The sequence below is a fragment of the Schistocerca cancellata genome, chromosome 10 (assembly GCF_023864275.1).
Source record: "Schistocerca cancellata isolate TAMUIC-IGC-003103 chromosome 10, iqSchCanc2.1, whole genome shotgun sequence".
NCBI classification, from domain to species: domain Eukaryota; kingdom Metazoa; phylum Arthropoda; class Insecta; order Orthoptera; family Acrididae; genus Schistocerca; species Schistocerca cancellata.
This window is the reverse complement of record NC_064635.1, coordinates 28,941,214-28,963,305: the sequence shown is the minus strand read 5'-3', so window position 1 is coordinate 28,963,305 and position 22,092 is coordinate 28,941,214. Positions and strand designations below refer to the sequence as shown.

Genomic DNA, 22,092 nt, shown 5'->3' with positions numbered 1-22,092 from the left:
CAATCGGGAAAACGGAACCCCCTATACTATCACCTTGTCGTCCGTCTATGTGTGAGTCTGTCAGCCTGTTAAATTGAAGTTAAGCTTTATGTCACATTCTATGGCCTGCGATACCCGAGCAGAGCATAAAGTTGAAGCTCCTACAGCGATGCAATAAACAGAGATGACCATATATGTCACATATCTTGATACTCTCAAATTCACTCATCAAATCGAATTTGGTATTTCACGTTGACACTGAAACATCCACTTATAAAAAATTTATAAATGACAGTGCTGGAAAACCTCTTACATTATTTGATTTTCAAACAGCTGAGCAAAACTGAATGTACTCAGACACTTCTCTCTTTACTTCTTTTGATCATCTCCAAACTGACACACAATATTTTTAGCGCAACGCAATCTGACTTTCAATAATCCCTACAAAAGAATGGCCCTGACTAACAATAACCTATACCTTTCATGAATCACTTACCTCACAAAAATCTTCGTTACTCAAACTACTGCAATACAGCATGTGTCAATACTACCAGCTAAATAAAAGATTCTAATTACTGAAGTCACTAACTATTGATAGGCATAGATAGCAAATGAAAGATTTTGATGGAGAACAAACAATGTATTTACCTTAATAGTGTTCAAAAGTCATTACATATATATGTTAATGACATCCAGTCTTACAAATTTACTCTTTCTGATGGACACACGTCCAGATCGTCCGCTCTCAAAACTCCGCCATCTCTCTCCCCACATCCACCACTGCTGGCGGCTCACCTCCAACTGCGCAAAGCTATGCGCAGTTCACATCCAACTGCCCAACACTGCAATAGCGAATATTCCAACAATGCCAACCAGCCACAGATTGCACACAGCACAGTCAGTGATTTTCATACAGAGCGCTATGTGGCATTACCAACATAAAAACCTAAACAGCCTAATTACAACACATTATCATGAAATTTGGCTAGAAGCAAGGAATTACATTAAAAGTAAAAGAAGAAATTCGATAATCATTAAAATCTAATTATATCACACGAAACCCTTTGTGTTTTTTTTTTGTTTTTTTTGTCGTTTTTCATACGACTGCTGTCTATCGTTCAGTTAGGACATCTTTTTGTCAAGAACGACTTCGACGTATCGAGTTCAAATTTAGGCCATACGCTAAGGTGTATGGTCCCTTCACAAATTAAAAAAAAATTTAATTTAGAAGTCAATGTAGTCGAAAGATACGGCCTATTCTGTCACACATTTTGATCCCCTAAACTCATTCATCAAATTTAGAATGTTTATTTGACACCACAAACGGTCGTAAAGCCACAGTCACTAAAACAATGAAATTTTTAAAAAGTTATATAATTACTTTTGACTTACTGAGTCGCCATTTTCAAATGTAATCACAAATCTGGAAAACTGCATTAATAATTGCAACCACACGTCTTTCAAATATTACGAAAGATACACTAAAACCAGTTTATTGGTTTACAATCTGAAAATTGTCAATTTGTAACTTTATGACTTCACTTTTATTTTATCCTTTGTTATCTAACTGTCTGTCTGTCTGTCTGACTGTTAAGAACCTTTTCTGTCAGGAACAGCTTGACGTATCAACTTCAAATTTATGTCTCACACCTAAGTCAGTGCAATCAAAACATACGGCTATTTGCGTCACATATTTTATTCCTGCAAACTCACTCATCAAAACTAATAGAGTACTTCCCCTTAACCTAGACTCACGATATTTGGCTAGAGGCAATGTTTCGCAGTACAAGCAAAGCAAACTAACCGAAAAATTGTTAATTTCGCATTATACCACACGAAAACCATATTTCCTTTGTCATTTGTTATTCAACAGTATGTCCTGGAAGGACCACTTTCTCTCAAGAATGGGTAGATGCATATCTTGCCTGTATATACAGGGTGGTCGGAAATTCCCGTTACAGGATTCTAGGACTTGTAGAGGCGAGTGAGTACCTCGTGTTTTGAATAGGAACCCATGTCCGGAAACGTCATCCGACGAGACTACAGAGCGTTAAATTTATAGTCGCGGGTGTCTGTAAATGTATGTATACAAGGGGTGATTCCTTGATGATGTTACAGACTTTCTAGGATGATGAAGAACGATAACTGTATTAATTTGAAGTAAGGATCCCTGTACCGGAAACGAAAGAGTCGAAAGTTATAAACGAAAACCTTTCTGATACCTCTGACAGCTGAATAAATGTACCGGTTCTTGTGTTGCAAGAGTGTAAGGCTGGTAACTTTCAGTTGTGGTAGTGTGGACAAAAACGGGAAAAAATGTCCAATAAACGTGGGCTCTAAATTGCATACCTGAGGTGCTATGACCATTCGTTCATCTTCGCTAATGTGAAACACATTTCCTCTACTGAGCAAGTGTTCAAGTGTTTTTACAAGCTCTGCTCGCACTTGTCAGGATTTTTTATTTCTCATATACATACACTCCTGGAAATTGAAATAAGAACACCGTGAATTCATTGTCCCAGGAAGGGGAAACTTTATTGACACATTCCTGGGGTCAGATACATCACATGATCACACTGACAGAACCACAGGCACATAGACACAGGCAACAGAGCATGCACAATGTCGGCACTAGTACAGTGTATATCCACCTTTCGCAGCAATGCAGGCTGCTATTCTCACATGGAGACGATCGTAGAGATGCTGGATGTAGTCCTGTGGAACGGCTTGCCATGCCATTTCCACCTGGCGCCTCAGTTGGACCAGCGTTCGTGCTGGACGTGCAGACCGCGTGAGACGACGCTTCGTCCAGTCCCAAACATGCTCAATGGGGGACAGATCCGGAGATCTTGCTGTCCAGGGTAGTTGACTTACACCTTCTAGAGCACGTTGGGTGGCACGGGATACATGCGGACGTGCATTGTCCTGTTGGAACAGCAAGTTCCCTTGCCGGTCTAGGAATGGTAGAACGATGGGTTCGATGACGGTTTGGATGTACCGTGCACTATTCAGTGTCCCCTCGACGATCACCAGTGGTGTACGGCCAGTGTAGGAGATCGCTCCCCACACCATGATGCCGGGTGTTGGCCCTGTGTGCCTCGGTCGTATGCAGTCCTGATTGTGGCGCTCACCTGCACGGCGCCAAACACGCATACGACCATCATTGGCACCAAGGCAGAAGCGACTCTCATCGCTGAAGACGACACGTCTCCATTCGTCCCTCCATTCACGCCTGTCGCGACGCCACTGGAGGCGGGCTGCACGATGTTGGGGCGTGAGCGGAAGACGGCCTAACGGTGTGCGGGACCGTAGCCCAGCTTCATGGAGACGGTTGCGAATGGTCCTCGCCGATACCCCTGGAGCAACAGTGTCCCTAATTTGCTGGCAAGTGGCGGTGTGGTCCCCTACGGCACTGCGTAGGATCCTACGGTCTTGGCGTGCATCCGTGCGTCGCTGCGGTCCGGTCCCAGGTCGACGGGCACCTTCCGCCGACCACTGGCGACAACATCGATGTACTGTGGAGACCTCACGCCCCACGTGTTGAGCAATTCGGCGGTACGTCCACCCGGCCTCCCGCATGCCCACTATACGCCCTCGCTCAAAGTCCGTCAACTGCACATGCGGTTCACGTCCACGCTGTCGCGGCATGCTGCCAGTGTTAAAGACTGCGATGGAGCTCCGTATGCCACGGCAAACTGGCTGACACTGACGGCGGCGGTGCACAAATGCTGCGCAGCTAGCGCCATTCGACGGCCAACACCGCGGTTCCTGGTGTGTCCGCTGTGCCGTGCGTGTGATCATTGCTTGTACAGCCCTCTCGCAGTGTCCGGAGCAAGTATGGTGGGTCTGACACACCGGTGTCAATGTGTTCTTTTTTCCATTTCCAGGAGTGTATTTTTCGTCATATTGGGGACGATCATATTTCCAGAGTTAAAAAGCTACACTCGTTTTTGTTTGAAACCAATTTTAGGGTCTGTACATAGGAATTAGTATGAAAGACTGTGACAGTATCGTGGAAAGGTAACAATCCTCAGATGGATGATCTTTACATTTCGATCGAAGACATCGTACAACCCGTGCAGTATGTCAATAAGAGTCCCGTAATCTGCAGTCGTAGCTTCAAGGTGCTCCTTCCTCTTTTACAGCTTCTGTGTTTTGATCGTCGCCATAACACAGACTGTCTCTTGCAGAGAAGATAACAGCAACCGTCCACTTTATATGGCGCTATTTATGTACGTAAATAGCACCGCTACCGTTTTCGAACCGACAGCTCAGACATCAGACAGCTTGTTCACGTTAAGATACATTTTTGTTGTAATCATGCAATGTAGGCTTTCACGGCCGGTGTTGTCTTCAGTTGAAACTTCCGGGCTGAGAGGCCGTGGTCGATGTATAAAATTTCCACCTGACGTTTCGTCTCCATCTGCGGGAGACATCTTCTGAGATCGTCCGGCTACTGCCACTGAGGCTCTTTTTTTTATTCTTTATTGTAATTTTTATCACCTTACACAAGGCGGGCTGTCAGCAGCTGAGTACGCCGCTCTTCAGCCTTGAGATTTACAATAAGTATGAAATACAGGGGACACAGAGAATACAATCAAAAATGGTGGGCAAAACAATGTAGACACCAAAAAACAAAAAAAAAAAACACGGAGCCGTTCACGCCTGACGAGAAAACAGCACTGCCACTAGTGGACACGGCGCACAAAACAGGGATGATGGCGATGGTACACGTGAACAGTGGCGGCGTTTCGGCGAACAAACACTAAACACAAACGAAGGCACACACACGAGACACTAATGGCGATGACTTCCGGCGCGCGAATGTTCACTGAATGTGTGCGAGTCCGGGGATCTGCCAAGAGAGGAGGAGGAGGAAGGGGAGTGGGAGAGGGAGAGGGGAGAGCAGAGATGCCATGTGCAGGGGAGAGTGGGGGCGGGAGGAAGGGGGAGGGGAAGCCCGGGGGAAGAGGGGTGGAGGACGCAGGACGGGGAAAAAGGAAAGAGAAGGGAGGGAGGGTGCCTAAAGGAAAGGAAACAGGGAGTGGGGGGGAGGATCAAAGTTGATTGGAGGGGTAAATGGAAGGGAGGAGGACATCATCAGGGAGGGGGAGCTGGCGGAAGCCACCTCGGGAGAGGGTAAGGAGGGTGGAGCGGGCGAGGGTGGGAGAGGAGTGAGGAGACGAGCGGGTGAGGAGGATCGAGTTTGCGGGAGGTGTACAGGATCCATATCCTTTCAAGGAAGAGGAGAAGGTGGGGGAAGGGGATGAGATCGTAGAGGATCCGCGTGGGGGAGGGGAGACGGATGCGATAGGCGAGGCGGAGAGCATGGCGTTCAAGGATTTGGAGGGATTTGTAAAAGGTAGGGGGGGGCGGAGATCCAAGCCGGATGGGCATAACAAAGGATAGGGCGGATGAGGGATTTATAGGTGTGGAGGATGCTGGAGGGGTCCAGATCGCACGTACGGCCGGAGAGGAGCTTGAGGAGACTGAGGCGGGAGCGTGCCTTGGCTTGGATTGTCCGGAGATGGGGAGTCCAGGAGAGGCGACGGTCGAGGGTGACGCCAAGGTACTTAAGGGTGTGAGTGAGGGCGATAGGACGGCCATAGATGGTGAGATAGAAATCAAGGAGGCGGAAGGAAGGGGTGGTTTTGCCTACAATGATCGCCTGGGTTTTGGAGGGATACTGAGGCTGCTGGTACTCTCGCATTTATAGAGCGCATAGAGGGCACCACCATTCGTCACGTGATGCCGGCGGTATGCCTATCTTTGGAAGGCGTCATCATTCTCGATTAAGAGTAATCGATTGTCATTCTGCTGGCGCAACGTCGACACCCGTATTTTGTCTAACCTTAAAACTTACTCTTTTCTATTAAAATTGTTATGGTATTTGTGAATCTCTATTGATTCTCTATATATGCGCGCATTATAATGGGATGTTCGTGCTAAAACACTTGTCTCATTAAATTTCGTGGTTACCATCTCGAAAAACATGCTCAGCTACGGCCGATTTTTCGATGTGTCCTAAGCGACAGTTTCTTGTATGTTCGGCTAAGCGGGTGCTTACACTGTTTTTCGTTGTTCCAATTATACTTGTCCACAACTGCATGGATTTTTGTATACCCCAGGTGATGCTAGAGGGTATCGGGCTTCTTTTGCAGTTCTGAAATATTCCTTAATCTTCTTGGTGGGTCTGATGATTGTTTCGATCCCATACTTGGCCAGAACTTTCCGATACGGTCCGTGACTTTATTAATGAACGGCAGGAAAACTTTTCTAGTAGGTGACCTTTGTTGCTCTGGACTTCTGGCTTCTTTTCTTCTTTGATGGAGGGCTCGATCAACCTCCTTGCTGGTATATCCTTTTTTCATGAAGGCTGACCGTAAGTGATTTAGTTCATCTTGTAAGTAAGCCGGCTCGTAGATTTTGTTGGCTCTGTCCACTAAGGTTTTCATGAAACCTCTTTTTTGCCTAGGATGATGGTTAGATTCCTTGTGGAGGTATCGATCCATAATGTGAGTGTTCTTTCTATGTACCTTGTGGCCCAGCGTCCCATCCACCAGTTTAATTACAGACACATATAGGAAATTGAGTCGACCGTTGCTCTCTTTCTCCATCGTAAACTGTATCTTCGGGTTAATGCCTTTCAGGTGCACCGAGAAGACATCCAGCTCTTCTTCACACTGCAAATATGTCATCAACATAGCGGTGCCATTTAGCATTTTACTGGCAGTCTGCAGCGCTCGCTGTTCGTAGATCTCCACAAATAAATTGGAAACAGCTGGGCTGAGAGGGCTTCCCATCGTCACACTGTCGATCTGTTCGTATAACTCGTTGTTATACTGGAAATAAGTTGTCGTCAGGCAGTGTTGAAATAAAGCCACTATGTTAGTCGTAAAAATATCTGCGATATATGAAATAGCTTCGTTTACAGGCACCATGGTAAATAATGACACTAAATCGAAGCTCACAAGAATTATCACTTGGGCTGAAGTTAATCTCCCTCAGTTTTTCAATAAAATGCGCCGAGTTTCTAATGTAACTGTCCGTTCTGCCAATGTGTGGTTGCAGCAAGCAGGCGAGATATCTGGCCACCTCTTGTGTTGGAGATCCTATGGCACTCACAATCGGTCTCAACGGGACCTGTGGTTTATGTACCTTTGGGAGTCCATAAAGTGTGGGTGGATAAGCTTCCGTTTTGCATAGTTGTTTTTTATCATCCGAAGAAAGAGAAGATTGTTTTACCAGTTGATTGGTATTTCTCAAAATTTTCGTTGTAGGATCCTTCTGAAGCCTTTTATACTTAGTGGGATCCAAAATGTCACAAATCTTATTGTAGCATTTCCTTTATCAGCTGAAAGTACAATAATGCTCTTATCCACATTAATCTCCCTCAGTGCCCTCCTTTCCGCTCGAGAGAAATTGCTGGCAGGTGGTTTCGCTTGGCGTAATATTCTGGCTGTTTCAGTCCTGATTTCATCCGCGGAATGCGATGATAACCATCGGATTCCTGCCTCCACATTCGCTATAATGTCCTCCGTAGGAACCTTTAGTGGCGTGACTGCAAAGCAATAGAGATTCACAAACACCATAACAATTTTAATAGAAAAGAGGAAGTTTTAATGATAGACAAAATATGAATGTCGACATTGCTCCAGCAGAATGACAATCGATTACTCTTAATCGAGAATGATGACACCTTCCAAAGGTAGGCATACCGTCGGCATCACGTGACGAATGGTGGTGCCCTCTATGCGCTCTATAAATGCGAGAGTAGCTGTGGCCTCAGTGGCAGTAGCCAGACGACCTCAGACGATGTCTCCCGCAGATGGAGACGAAACGTCGGGTGGAAATTTTATACATCGACCACGGCCTCTCAGCCCGGAAGTTTTAGCTGAAGATTTTTGTTGTACGAGGGCAGTTCAATAAGTAATGCAACACATTTTTTTTCTCAAACAGTGGTTGTTTTATTCAGCATTGAAATACACCAGGTTATTCCCCAATCTTTTAGCTACACAACACTATTTTTGAACGTAATCTCCATTCAATGCTACGGCCTTACGCCACCTTGAAATGAGGGCCTGTATGCCTGCACGGTACCATTCCAATGGTCGATGTCGGAGCCAACGTCGTACTGCATCAATAACTTCTTCATCATCCGCGTAGTGCCTCCCACGGATTGCGTCCTTCATTGGGCCAAACATATAGAAATCCGACGGTGCGAGATCGGGGCTGTAGGGTGCATGAGGAAGAACAGACCACTGAAGTTTTGTGAGCTCCTCTCGGGTGCGAAGACTTGTGTGAGATCTTGCGTTGTCATGAAGAAGGAGAAGTTCGTTCTGATTTTTGTGCCTACGAACACGCTGAAGTCGTTTCTTCAATTTCTGAAGAGTAGCACAATACGCTTCAGAGTTGATCGTTTGACCATGGGGAAGGACATCGAACAGAATAACCCCTTCAGCGTCCCAGAAGACTGTAACCGTGACTTTACCGGCTGAGGGTATGGCTTTAAACTTTTTCTTGGTAGGGGAGTGGGTGTGGCGCCACTACATTGATTGCCGTTTTGTTTCAGGTTCGAAGTGATGAACCCATGTTTCATCGCCTGTAACAATCTTTGACAAGAAATTGTTACCCTCAGCCTCATGACGAGCAAGCAATTCCGCACAGATGGTTCTCCTTTGCTCTTTATGGTGTTCGGTTAGACGACGAGGGACCCAGCGGGAACAAACCTTTGAATATCCCAAATGGTGAACAATTGTGACAGCACTACCAACAGAGATGTCAAGTTGAGCACTGAGTTGTTTGATGGTGATCCGTCGATCATCTCGAACGAGTGTGTTCGCACGCTCCGCCATGGCAGGAGTCACAGCTGTGCACGGCCGGCCCGCACGCGGGAGATCAGACAGTCTTGCTTGACCTTGCGGCGGTGATGACACACGCTTAGCCCAACGACTCACCGTGCTTTTGTCCACTGCCAGATCACCGTAGACATTCTGCAAGCGCCTATGAATATCTGAGAGGCCCTGGTTTTCCGCCAAAAGAAACTCGATCACTGCCCGTTGTTTGCAACGCACATCCGTTACAGACGCCATTTTAACAGCTCCGTACAGCGCTGCCACCTGTCGGAAGTGAATGAAACTATACGAGACGAAGCGGGAATGTTTGAAAATATTCCACAAGAAATTTCAGGTTTTTTCAACCAAAATTGGCCGAGAAAAAAAATGTGTTGCATTACTTATTGAACTGCCCTCGTAGTTTGCATCAGTTTTCACTTTTTATTCCACTACATGATGAAAATTACTTGGAGTAATGGTGCCCTACAACACCCAAAACATGATGTAAGAAACTCTCTATTTAACTGTAATTGTGCCTCATAACGATTTCAAGCGATGTAAACAGATTATCAAATTGAAAATGTTTTAGTTACTGTCGTCGAACATTCCGTGCCATTACGTTGCAATGGTGGCTGCTCGTGCTCATGCAATACCGAAGACTGTGTGAAGCACCTGCTCTAAACAGGGTGTTTCCGTAAGAGCGTGCAAAAATGTAGCGGGACGTAGACAGTGCTCCACTAAACAATATGACGCAGGAAACCAGCTTAAGGGGCTCCGGAAAGGCTCAAAATCATGAAAAGTTCAATTTTTACTTTTTTGCGTTTTCTGAATCTGCAGACTATTACCTTTTAATAGATATATAATTTATTCAATTCCGAAGACTACAACTATTTTTAATTTTTTTTGAAATGTGTTCTACATGGGCGTGACCCACTGTGGCGCTGTTAAACTGCTGTCAAATGGTGTTATTATTAACGTCCGTGTTCATCAGGTACATTTTAGTGATGTGAGATAAAGTATGTGTTGTGGCTAACCTGTGATGGTTCAATATATTGTTCTATATATATCGCTGGTGTGATTGTCGATTGTTTCATATTTATTTACTCTGTCGTTATCTCGAAAATATTCGTAATTAATTCTGTTTCTTGAGTCTCTGTTTTGTTGAAGTATAATAATGAGTAAAAGTAAAGTTGCTGTTGCGACTTTCAATGATGGCAACATTGTAAGGTGCAAGGTATTTAGAAATATGGGAATGAAGATAGGTTCTAACATGGTACGGACGATGCTTGCTTTAGACAAGGAACGCCTTCGGGCTGCAGACAGGGCTGTAAAGAGTCTAGAAATACAAGCGAGAATAAACAGGAGGAGGAGCAAGAGGAAGCTGGAGGAGGAGTTTGCAGAGGATGAAGATAATCCATCCTATGGACCTGGAATGCACTAAAAAGTTAATCCAATCTTTGTCGCTCGATTCCCAAAACTTTTATTTTCTCATACTAATTACATGTTTTCTAAGTATCTTCCAAACATATTTGTTTCAAACTTTCAGTAAATGTTACACAGTACCTTCTGCATAATTTAACACAGCCTTTTTCCAAAAAACTGTATATTTTTGAATATATAAATAAAAAATTGCAAAAAAATGTTGTGAATTTTCATTACAATTGAAAAAAAATCATCTTTAATAACTGAACTAAAATTTTGTAAAATCCCTGTGTTAAGTTGTAGCCCATATTCCAATAAATAATCTGTAAAAACTTCAACTTCCTACCTCAAATACTTTGTGAGGAAAGATGTAATTTATAAGCGTTATTTTAACATTGCAAGTATAGGGCGTTCCGGAGCCCCTTAAGGACATGTGGAAGTAAACTTGCCTCCGCTTTGACTAGCATTACTGTTTTCCGGCTTAAAACATCCGTACAAGTTTACGCGTACTGTGCTGTTTATTTACATGTTCATTATTTGTTTCCTGCGAGAAAACGAGGAGGACAAGCCCGATTAGTAGGAAGTATTTCCTGGTGGTTAGATTGGAAGGGGAGGTCCTCTTCCATGGCCTGCGAGGTCACCTACCCTCAATCCACTTGATTATTTCCTACGGGGATAGCTAAAGTCACTTGTGTATGAGAGCCCAGTGGATACGAAGATGTAGTTGGTTGGCTGCGCTGTAGCTGCCTGTGATGTGATTCGAAACATACCAGGGATAACTGCGCGTGGGAATCTTGTTCGCCGATGTCATGCTTTCATTGAGGTTGTTGGCCATCAGTTTCAGCAGCTTTTGTAAGATGCAGTACAAACGGTACGTTCATTGTGTCGGTGGTGGTATTTGCAGTTAACTGTAACCAATGTAGCCTGCCGAAGTGGCAGTACGGTTCTAGGCGCTGCAGTCTGCAACCGCGAGACCGCTACGGTCGCAGGTTCGAATCCTGCCTCGGGCATGGATGTGTGTGATGTCCTTAGGTTAGTTAGGTTTAACTAGTTCTAAGTTCTAGGGGACTAATGACCTCCGAAGTTGAGTCCCATAGCGCTCAGAGCCATTTTTTTTTTTTTTTTGTAACTAATGTCAGTAAAAAAGTACACAGGACTGTGATCTCTCCTTAAGCTGGCTTTCCTTCTTCTTAAGACGGCTTCTTCCTATCTCAAACTGTTCAATGGAGCATCCTCTGTGTCCTGTTAAAATTTTTCACGCTCTTACGGAAATACCCTGGTGTGGATGAGTGATGCTTTACATTATGTATGTACTTTACTAATTCACACGAAAAAGTTTCGCTACGTGGAAAGATGAATAAAAAGATGGCGATATCCTAACCATAACAAAGCCAAAGAATCTGTGAGAGATATTTCGATATATACATTGATGTGCCAGTAGCAATTTACAAACCACAAACGTTTCATTACTTACAATTTATATTAAATAGAACTGATTAAGATTAACAAATAAAACAGCCAGAATGTTATCAAGTGTTACTGCAACGACATAATGTGAATATTATTTATATTATGTGTTTACATATATACAGGGTGTTACAAAAAGGTACGGCCAAACTTTCAGGAAACATTCCTCACACACAAATAATGAAAAGATGTTATGTGGACATGTGTCCGGAAACGCTTAATTTCCATGTTAGAGTTCATTTTAGTTTCGTCAGTATGTACTGTACTTTCTCGATTCACCGCCAGTTGACCCAATTGAAGGATGGTAATGTTGACTTCGGTGCTTGTGTTGACATGCGACTCATTGCTCTACAGTTTGGGCAGGCATTGTTGGTGATGTCTTGATTGGACCCCATCTTCTTCCACCTACGCTCAATGGAGCACGTTATCATGATTTCATACGGGATACTCTACCTGCGCTGCTGGAACCTGTGCCTTTACAAGTACGACACAACATGTGGTTCATGCACGATGGAGCTCCTGCACATTTCAGTCGAAGTGTTCGTACGCTTCTCAACAACAGATTCGGTGAACGATGGATTGGTAGAGGCGGACCAATTCCATGGCCTCCACGCTCTCCTGACTTCAACCCTCTTGACTTTCATTTATGGAGGCATTTGAAAGCTCTTGTCTACGCAACCCCGTTACCAAATGTAGAGACTCTTCGTGCTCGTATTGTGGACGGCTGTGATACAATACGCCATTCTCCAGGGCTGCATCAGTGCATCAGGGATTCCATGCGACGGAGGGTGGATGCATGTATCCTCGCTAACTGAGGACATTTTGAACATTTCTTTGTAACAAAGTGTTTGAAGTCACGCTAGTACGTTCTGTTGCTGTGTGTTTCCATTCCATGATTAATGTGATTTGAAGAGAAGTAATAAAATGAGCTCTAACATGGAAAGTAAGCGTTTCCGGACACATGTCCACATAACATATTTTCTTTCTTTGTGTGCGAGGAATGTTTCCTGAAAGTTTGGCCGTACCTTTTTGTAACACCCTGTATAAAATAAGTGCTTCATATACTTTTCGCTTCTGCATGAACACGAACAATCAACATTGCAACGCAATGGCGCAGAGTGTCCGACGTAAGTAACTAAAAGTTTTCAATTTAATAATCTGTTTACATCGCTTGAAATTGTTATGAAATGGTTCAAATGGCTCTGAGCACTATGGGACTTAACATCTGTGGTCATCAGTCCCTTAGAACTTAGAACTACTTAAACCTAACTAACCTAAGGACATCACACACATCCATGCCCGAGACAGGATTCGAACCTGCGACTGCAGCAGTCGGGCGGTTCCGGACTGAGCGCCTAGAACCGCGAGACCACCGCGGCCGGCGAAATTGTTATGAGGCACAATTATAGTTAAATAAACATTTCCTCACATCATGCTGTATGGCGCCAACACCGCAAGTAATTTTCATAATACGGCGGAATAACAAGTGAAAACTAACGTAAACTACAACAAAAATGTATCATATAGTGATCAAGCCGTCTGATGATGAAATTGTCGGTTCGAAATCGGTAACGGCGCTGTTATATGGCATTATAAATATTATATGGCATTATAAAAAGTGGCTGATTACTGTTATCTTCTCTGCAAGAATCAACGTGTATTTTGTACACAGCCACGGACTCAAAAGTCAGTTTTCGACACAATAACTTTCCCGTAAGTCTTTACAACCTCCAAAGCTGTGTAAGGCACCTCAGTGTCTTTTTTTGGGGTTGATCGGTATTCATCTACATCAACATGGATACTCCGCAAATCGCACTTAAGTGCTTGGCAGAGGGTTCATCGAATCACCATCACAATAATTATCTATCATTCCAATCTCGAATAGCGCATGAAAAAAAACGAACATTTACACATCTCCCTTATTTTATTAAGATGATCGTTTCGCCCTATGCAGATCGGCGTCAACGAAGTGTTTTCGCATTCGCAGGAGAAAGTTAGTAATTGAAATTTCTTGAGAAGATCACGAAGAAGCGAGAAACGCCTTTGTTTCAATGTCCACCCGAAATCCTATATCATGTCCGTGATACTCTCTCCTCCATTTTTCAATAATGCAAAACGTGCTGCCCTTCTTTGAACTTTCTCGACATACTCCGTTAATCCTATATGGTAAGTATCCCACACCGCACAGCAGTACTCCAATAGAGGACGGACAAGCGTTGCGTTGGCAGTCTGCTTAGTAAATGTCTTGCATCTTCAAGTGTTCTGCCAATAAAACGCAGTATTTGGTTTGCCTTCCCCACTACGTTTTTTATGTGTTCTTTCCAATTTAAGTTGATCATAATTGTAATTCCTATGTATTTAGTGTAATTTATGGCATTTAGATTTGACTGATTTATCGTGTAACCAGAGTTTAATGGATTCCTATAAGCACTCGTGTGGATAACCTCAGACTTTTCATGATTTAGGGTAAATTGCTAATTTTGGCATCATACAATTATCCTTTCTAAACCGTTTTGGAATTTGTTTTGTTCTTCTCATCACTTTACTATACGATAAACGACAGCATCATCTACAAACAACCTAAGACGGCTGCTCATATTGTCTCCTAAATCACTTATATAGATAAGGAGCACCGGAGGGCCTATAAGGCTATCTTCGGGGACGCCAGAAATTACTTCTGTTTTACTCTATAACTTTCCGTCGGTTACTAAAAACTGACCTATCTGACAAGAACTCACACATCCACTCTTACAACTCAGACTATTCCATAAGCACGCGTTTCACTACAAGTCGCTTGTCTGGTACAGTATCAAAAGTCTTCTCTAAAACTACACTACTGGCCATTTAATTGCTACACCATGAAGATGACCTCCTACAGACGCGAAATATAACTTACAGGAAGAAGATGCTGTGATATGCAAATTATCAGCTTTTTAGAACGTTCACACAAGGTTGGCGCCGGTGGCGACACCTACAACGTGCTGACATGAGGAAAGTTTCCTACCGATTTCTCATACACAAAAAGCAGTTGACCGGCGTTGCCTGGTGAAACGTTGTTGTGATGCCTCGTGTAAGGAGGAGAAGTGCGTACCATAACGTTTCTGACTTTGAAAAAGGTCGGATTGTAGCCTATCGCGATGGCGGATTGTCGTATCGCGACATTGCTGCTCGCGTTGGTCGAGATCCAATGACTGTTAGCAGAATCGGTGGGTTCAGGACGGTAATACGGAACGCCGTGCTGGATCCCAACGGCCTCGTATCACTAGCAGTCGAGAGGACAGCCATCTTATCCGCATGACTGTAACAGATCGTGCAGCCAAGTCTCGATGCCTGAGTCAACAAATGGTGACGTTTGCAAAACAACAACCATCTGCACGAACAGTTCGACGACGTTTGCAGCAGCATGGACTATCAGCTCGGAGGCCATGGCTGCGGTTACCCTTGACCCTGCATCACAGGCAGGAGCGCCTGCGATGGTGTACTTAACGACGAACCTGCGTGCACGAATGGCAAATCGTCATTTATTCGGATGAATCCAGGTTCTGTTCACAGCATCATGATGGCCGAATCCGTGTTTGGCGACATCGCTGTGGACGCACATTGGAAGCGCGTATTCGTCATCGCCACACTGGCGTATCACCCGGCGTGATGGTATGGGGTGCCATTGGTTACAAGTCTCGGTCACCTCTTGTTCGCATTGACGGCACTTTGAACAGTGGACGTTACATGTCATATGTGTTACGACCCGTGGCTCTACCCGTCATTCGGTCCCTGCCAAACCCTACATTTCAGCAGGATAATCCATGACCGCATGTTGCAGGTCCTGTACGGGCCATTGTGGATACAGAAAATGTTCGACTGCTGCCCTGGCCAGCACATTCTCCAGATCTCTCACCAATTGAAAACGTCTGGTCAATGGTGGTCGAGCAACTGGCTCGTCAAAATAAGCCAGTCACTACTCTTGATGAACTGTGGTATCGTGTCGAAGCTGCATGGGCAGCTGTACCTGTACACGCCATCCAAGCTGTGTTTGACTCAATGCCCAGGTGTATCAAGGCCGTTATTACGGCCAGAGGTGGTTGTTCTGGATACTGATTTCTCAGGGTCTATGCACCCAAATTGCGTGAAAATGTAATCACATATCAGTTCTAGTATAATATATTTGTCCAACGAATACCCGTTTATCATCTCCATTTCTTCTTGGTGTTAGCAATTTTAGTGGCCAGTAGTGTACTAGGTCCAGAAATTTGCTTCCGCCCTTTTTTCTTGAAGTTCGGCGCTTTATTGTGAAAAACTTACAAAAAAAATTATGATTCATAGGATTGCCCATCGCTGGCCACTACATTCTCCCATCTTTCGTATAACATACGAATCCCGTGGCGGAAGAACTGGGTGTCTTTTGTGGGGATCCATAAATCTATTCAATTCTGCACTTGTTCGTATGATCGGAAGTGCTGGTCAGCCAGACTGAATGCCACTGATCGAAAAAGGTGGCAGTCAGACAGAGAAATGTATGGAGAATACGGCGGGAGGGATAGGACTTCTCATTTCAACGTTTCCATGTATATTTTTACGGGGTTTTGCGACATCGGGTCGGGCACCGACCTGCTGCAAAGTTACCTTTACGTGTCTATCGCTGTATTGTGGCCGTCTGTGTTTCAGTGCTGGGCTTGAAAGCATCAATTGCTTTCGATAATGATGTCCTGTGACTGTCTTCATCTGTTTCAGTGGTTACGAAAACGTTCTGACTTTCACCGCCATGCCGGTCTTCGATATCAAAATCACCATTCTTAAGGCGTTGAAAACATTCTCTGCACGGTCTTCCACTAATAGTTCCCCCACCATTGGTGTTACCCAGCACTTTAAGAGCCACAGCCGCAGATTCCTTCATGTTAAAGCATAAAATGGCGAGTAATGGGTACGTAAGTTGACGTACTTAATCGAGGATAACATTATGCCACAAAAATATTAGTCGATTTGTGATTGCATCATATGTTTACAGAAGCCTTAGCTTGTTGTATTACACCAATGACCGACCACCTGAACCCCACTTTCCGCTACTGCTGTCTATTGCAAAACAGCGGAAGCAAAGTTGTAGACATAATAGAAACACACAATCAATTTGAAATCCCTTGTCAATCCACTTTGTGAGAGTAAAGAGCTAGTTGTGTTTCACAAGAACGATTTTTTCTAAATCCGTGTTGACTATGTGTCAATAGATCGTTCTCTTCGAGGTATTTTGGAACACAATATATGCTCCAAAATCGTGCTATATATCGACGTTAATGATACCGGCCTGTAATTTAGTGGATTAGTCCTACTACCTTTCTCGAATATTGGTGTGACTTGTGCAACTTTCCAATCTTTGGATACGGATCTTCCGTCGAGGGAGCGGTTATACGGGGTTTTCAAAAAGTCTCTCTACAGTACCGTATGATTGTTAGCCGCGCGTGTCGTATGATTGTTCGCCTGCCTGGGTTACTTCCCTTCAAGTGGACTTTCCCAACATTCCACTGTTTCGATTATGTCAGTCAGCGTCCGTAGTATCGTTGGTGTGCGTCGTGACTTGTTGACGTGAACGTTTAAATTTAGTTCCTTTGTTCATTTGTTTCGTTTTTGTCACTGTTAAAATGCTAACCATTGAAGAACGTGTGCTTTTAGTCGAAAAAGTGTTCAACGCTGGCGGTAAATACACTGTTTCAGTTCGTCAAACATTTAATTCAGTTTCCCCCGAGAAAACACTCTCACATCGCGATACTGTGCGAGATTTGATTAACAAATTTCAGTGTCAGATGCACCGAGAAGTGGTCGTCGTTGCGTTTGGTCTGGGGATAAACTACTCGATATTTCCGATAAAATGTACATGGTTCCGAACAAGGCAGTGAGAAAACTCGCCCAGGAAATCGATGTTAGTGTCGGAACGGCCGACACAGCTGTATGGAAAAAATTAGAACTTTTCCCATACAAAGTGACAGTCGTGCAAGAACTGAAAAATACTGATCATGGCAAGGGACTGCATTATTTTCAATGGTTCAAAAATTTCGTTCAACAAAATGGAAGGGATATTCTTAATGAAACGTTTTTCACTGATGATGCGGGTTCATGAACTCGCAAAATTCTCGTATGTGGAGTACTGCAAATCCATTGTGTAATCATCAGGAACCACATCATTCCGTGAAAACAGGAACTTGGATTGCAATTTCTAGACGTCGGATTGTGGGTCCCATATTTTTCAACGAAACAATAAACGCACAACGATACTGCAGTGATATTCTGTACCCATTCATAGGAGAACCTGTGTTAAGTGAAATACTGAACAAGATGGTGCAACAGCGCAGACAGCTCGCGTTTCAATGTCACTGCTTGCTGATGATTTTGGTGACGGCATAATTTCACAGGGTCTTATGGCCTCCACCATCGCCTGACCTAACACCACCTGACTGTCTAAAAAAAAACGTCCAAAATCCGTCGATGAATTGAAAACTGCAATATCCACTTTATACAACTACATCTACTTTCTACTTTTACTGCTTCTGTTACAGAAGAAATGTTACAGCTTGTGTTTGGAAACATGATTAGACAAATTGAATTGTGTATTCAACCACAGGGGGGACACTTTCAACATTACGGCACTGCGGAGAGACTTTTTGAACATCCCGTATATGTTTGTTAAGTACAAAGCTATTGCACCAGCATACTCAAAAGGGAAGCTAATTGTTAGATAGTCTGGACCAAAAGACTTGCTTTCATTAAGGGGCTCCGGAAAGGCTCAAAATCATGAAAAGTTCAATTTTTACTTTTTTGCGTTTTCTGAATCTGCAGACTATTACGTATTAATAGATATATAATTTATTCAATTCCGAAGACTACAAGTATTTTTAAATTTTTTTTGAAATGTGTTCTACATGGGCGTGACCCACTGTGGCGCTGTTAAACTGCTGTCAAATGGTGTTATTATTAACGTCCGTGTTCATCAGGTACATTTTAGTGATGTGAGATAAAGTATGTGTTGTGGCTAACCTGTGATGGTTCAATATATGGTTCAATATATATCGCTGGTGTGATTGTCGATTGTTTCATGTTTATTTACTCTGTCGTTATCTCGAAAATATTCGTAATTAATTCTGTTTCTTGAGTCTCTGTTTTGTTGAAGTATAATAATGAGTAAAAGTAAAGTTATTAGAAATCCTCTGCAGGCTTTTAAGAAAAGGAGAAATGTTGTTTAGAAATATGGGAATGAAGATAGGTTCTAACATGGTACGAGCGATGCTTGCTTTAGACAAGGAACGCCTTCGGGCTGCAGACAGGGCTGTAAAGAGTCTAGAAATACAAGCGAGAGTAAACAGGAGGAGGAACAAGAGGAAGCTGGAGGAGGAGTTTACAGAGGATGAAGATAATCCATCCTATGGACCTGGAATGCAGTAAAAAGTTAATCCAATCTTTGTCGCTCGATTCCCAAAGCTTTTATTTTCTCATACTAATTACATGTTTTCTAAGGATCTTCCAAACATATTTGCTTCAAACTTTCAGTAAATGTTAGACAGTACCTTCTGCATAATTTAACACAGCCTTTTTCCAAAAAACTGTATATTTTTGAATATATAAATAAAAAATTGCAAAAAAATGTTGTGAATTTTCATTACAATAGAAAAAAATCATCTTTAATAACTGAACTAAAATTTTGTAAAATCCCTATGTTAAGTTGTAGCCCATATTCCAATAAATAATCTGTAAAAAGTTCAACTTCCTACCTCAAATACTTTGTGAGGAAAGATGTAATTTACGAGCGTTATTTTAACATTGCAAGTATAGGGCGTTCCGGAGCCCCTTAGGTGATTTACGTTGCTTCACTACTACAGTGCACCTTCGAGTGGCTGCCGATAGAGGATGCAACTTAACGCAGGCTGGTTAACTCACCTCAGAGCGGAACGTGTGGCTGACGTGTTTCCGGTGTGTCTTCCACCGGTCACCACTGCTGGAGAGTATCCCATCGCCGGCGAAGACCCGCATGGCGTGCGTGGTGAAGGGGTCGCGGTCCACCATCTTGGACGTCAGCAGGGTCTGCTGCACATCGTCCGGGTGCGCCACAACCACCACCAGAACTGGACCCAGGTAGAACCTGCCACCAGCATAACAACGGTACCCGCATCATCATTTCTTGGTGTGGCTGAAAAAAATCACCCTACGCGATTAATAACTAAAATCATGTGTAAGCCAAAGTTCAAGAACAAGTTAAGCACACCGCGATACGACAGTGAAGACATTTATCCGATTCTACGTGATACGTGCGAGACATTAAGAATTTGTATGGTTGTACGTCTCCATTTGGTGCACTCAGAGAAACTAAAAGTTTTTGGCAGAAATTGAAGATTGCCTGCGTCTGCTTCTGCAGATCTCTCTCGTCATCCTTTATACCTCTACATATGCTTTTGGATAGGGTCCGCCTTTAGCAAAATACAATTTTGTTTTTTAACCCATACATGTTTCACTGCAGTTTCAGCGCCATCAGTAGGCATTTATTTTATGGCTGTTAAAGATAAAGAATGTTCTTTACTGTCTGTATACATGTAACTATTAGTTTTTAAATCGTAATTACAGATATTTGAAAAAACATTTAAAATTTGAATTCATACCTTTTTGCTACATGGTGTGGTTTTTCTGTTGTATTGTGTTTCTACAGTGACTGTTTTGTTCCACAGGTTGTCATCTGCAACCACGTACAGCTTAAAGTAGATAAATTACTTAAGCCAAAATTACGATTTGAAAATTGTTATTTCTATGCCTGAAATTATATATATATATATATATATATATATATATATATATATATATATATATCTGTGTGTGTGTGTGTGTGTGTCTATTTACATGATATTTCACTTACGTTCTCTATTTCCTCATCTTATCACTGTCAGACACTATATATTGATTTTTTTGGATGTGATGTCCGCCAGCTATGCAAAACACCGTTTTTCTCAGTACCCAAACATGTTTCAGCATCACTGTGCCATCATCAGTGGGTTTTGGGTTTTTTTTATTAAGGTGTTCCTGTATTTGTTGTAGAGCTTGCTGGGGAATGCCTGGCTGGGCGACGAAATATCCATCTTTTGATATGCAGTTCCTTGTATTGGCCTTGTTTGCAGTTAAACATTTTTGGATGTGAGGTCTGCCAGTTATGCAAAACACCCAGCCAGGCATTCCCCAGCAAGCTCAAAAAAATACAGGAACACCTTAATGACAAAACGAAAACCCACTGATGATGGCATAGTGGTGCCGAAACATGTTTGGGTACTGAGAAAAACGGTGTTTAGAATAACTGGCGGACCTCACATACAAAAATTTTTAACTGCAAACGTGGCCAACACAAGGAGTTGCATATCAAAAGATGGATATTCCGTCGCCCAGCCAGGCATTCCCCAGTAAGTTCTACAACAAATACAGGAACACCTTAATGAAAAAACGAAACACCACTGATTATGGCACAGTGGTGCTGAAACATGTTTGGGTACTGAGAAAAACGGTGATTTGCATAACTGGCGGACCTCACATCCAAAAATTTTTAACTGCAAACATGGCCAACACAAGGAGTTGCATATCAAAAGATGGATATTTCGTCGCCCTGCCAGGCATTCCCCAGCAAGTTCTACAACAAATACAGGGACAACTTAATGAAAAAACGAAAAACCACTGATTATGGCACAGTGGTGCTGAAACATGTTTGGGTACTGAGAAAAGCGGTGTTTTGCATAACTGGCGGACCTCACATCAAAAATTTTTAACTGCAAACACGGTCAATACAAGGAGCTGCATATTAGAAGATGGATACTATATATTGAGCTGTTACTGTCACTGTCACTGTTTCACTGTTTACCAGCTATAAAAACAAACATGGCGGACAGTGGGACAGTTGAAGGTGTAAAAACAAGATGGCTGACGGGGGAACAGTTGAAGGTGTTCCCAGCAGTTGTTCTGAATCTTTCAGAGGAGTTTGTGCATCTTTTGTGTGTGTGTGTGTGTGTGTGTGTGTGTGTGTGAGTGTGTGTGAGAGACAGAGGGAGAGAGAGAACAGGTCTGAGGATTTTTCATTATTATTATTATTATTATTATTATTATTATTACAAGTACTTTGCTTTTTGTGTGTGTGAAAAGGGAGAGAGAGAGAAAGTGAGTGTAACTGTGGGGCTGCGGATTTTTTTTTCTTTTGTGTGTGTGTGGGGGGGGGGGAGGGGGGGATAGCTCTATAGGGTGGTCTTGTCTAATAATTCTTTATATCTCTATCCACAACAATTTAATGGTGGTGATGGAGGATGGGGACGAATAATACCTGGCAAACCATGAGGCAGGCAGATTCGATGAACGTATCATGAAGACCAACGTGCTGATCAACAGT

The 22,092-nt window shown here is 43.2% G+C and overlaps 1 protein-coding gene across 1 annotated transcript in view; it reads right to left on the bottom strand.

Annotated features, from left to right (window-relative positions):
* LOC126106525 (cytochrome P450 4g15-like) overlaps positions 1 to 22,092 on the bottom strand; it is an 80,421-nt gene that overhangs the window by 44,047 nt on the left and 14,282 nt on the right. The window contains exon 3 of the mRNA XM_049912852.1: positions 19,620 to 19,821. Coding sequence (XP_049768809.1) covers positions 19,620 to 19,821 — 202 coding nt within the window. The remainder of the gene's footprint in view (positions 1 to 19,619; positions 19,822 to 22,092) is intronic.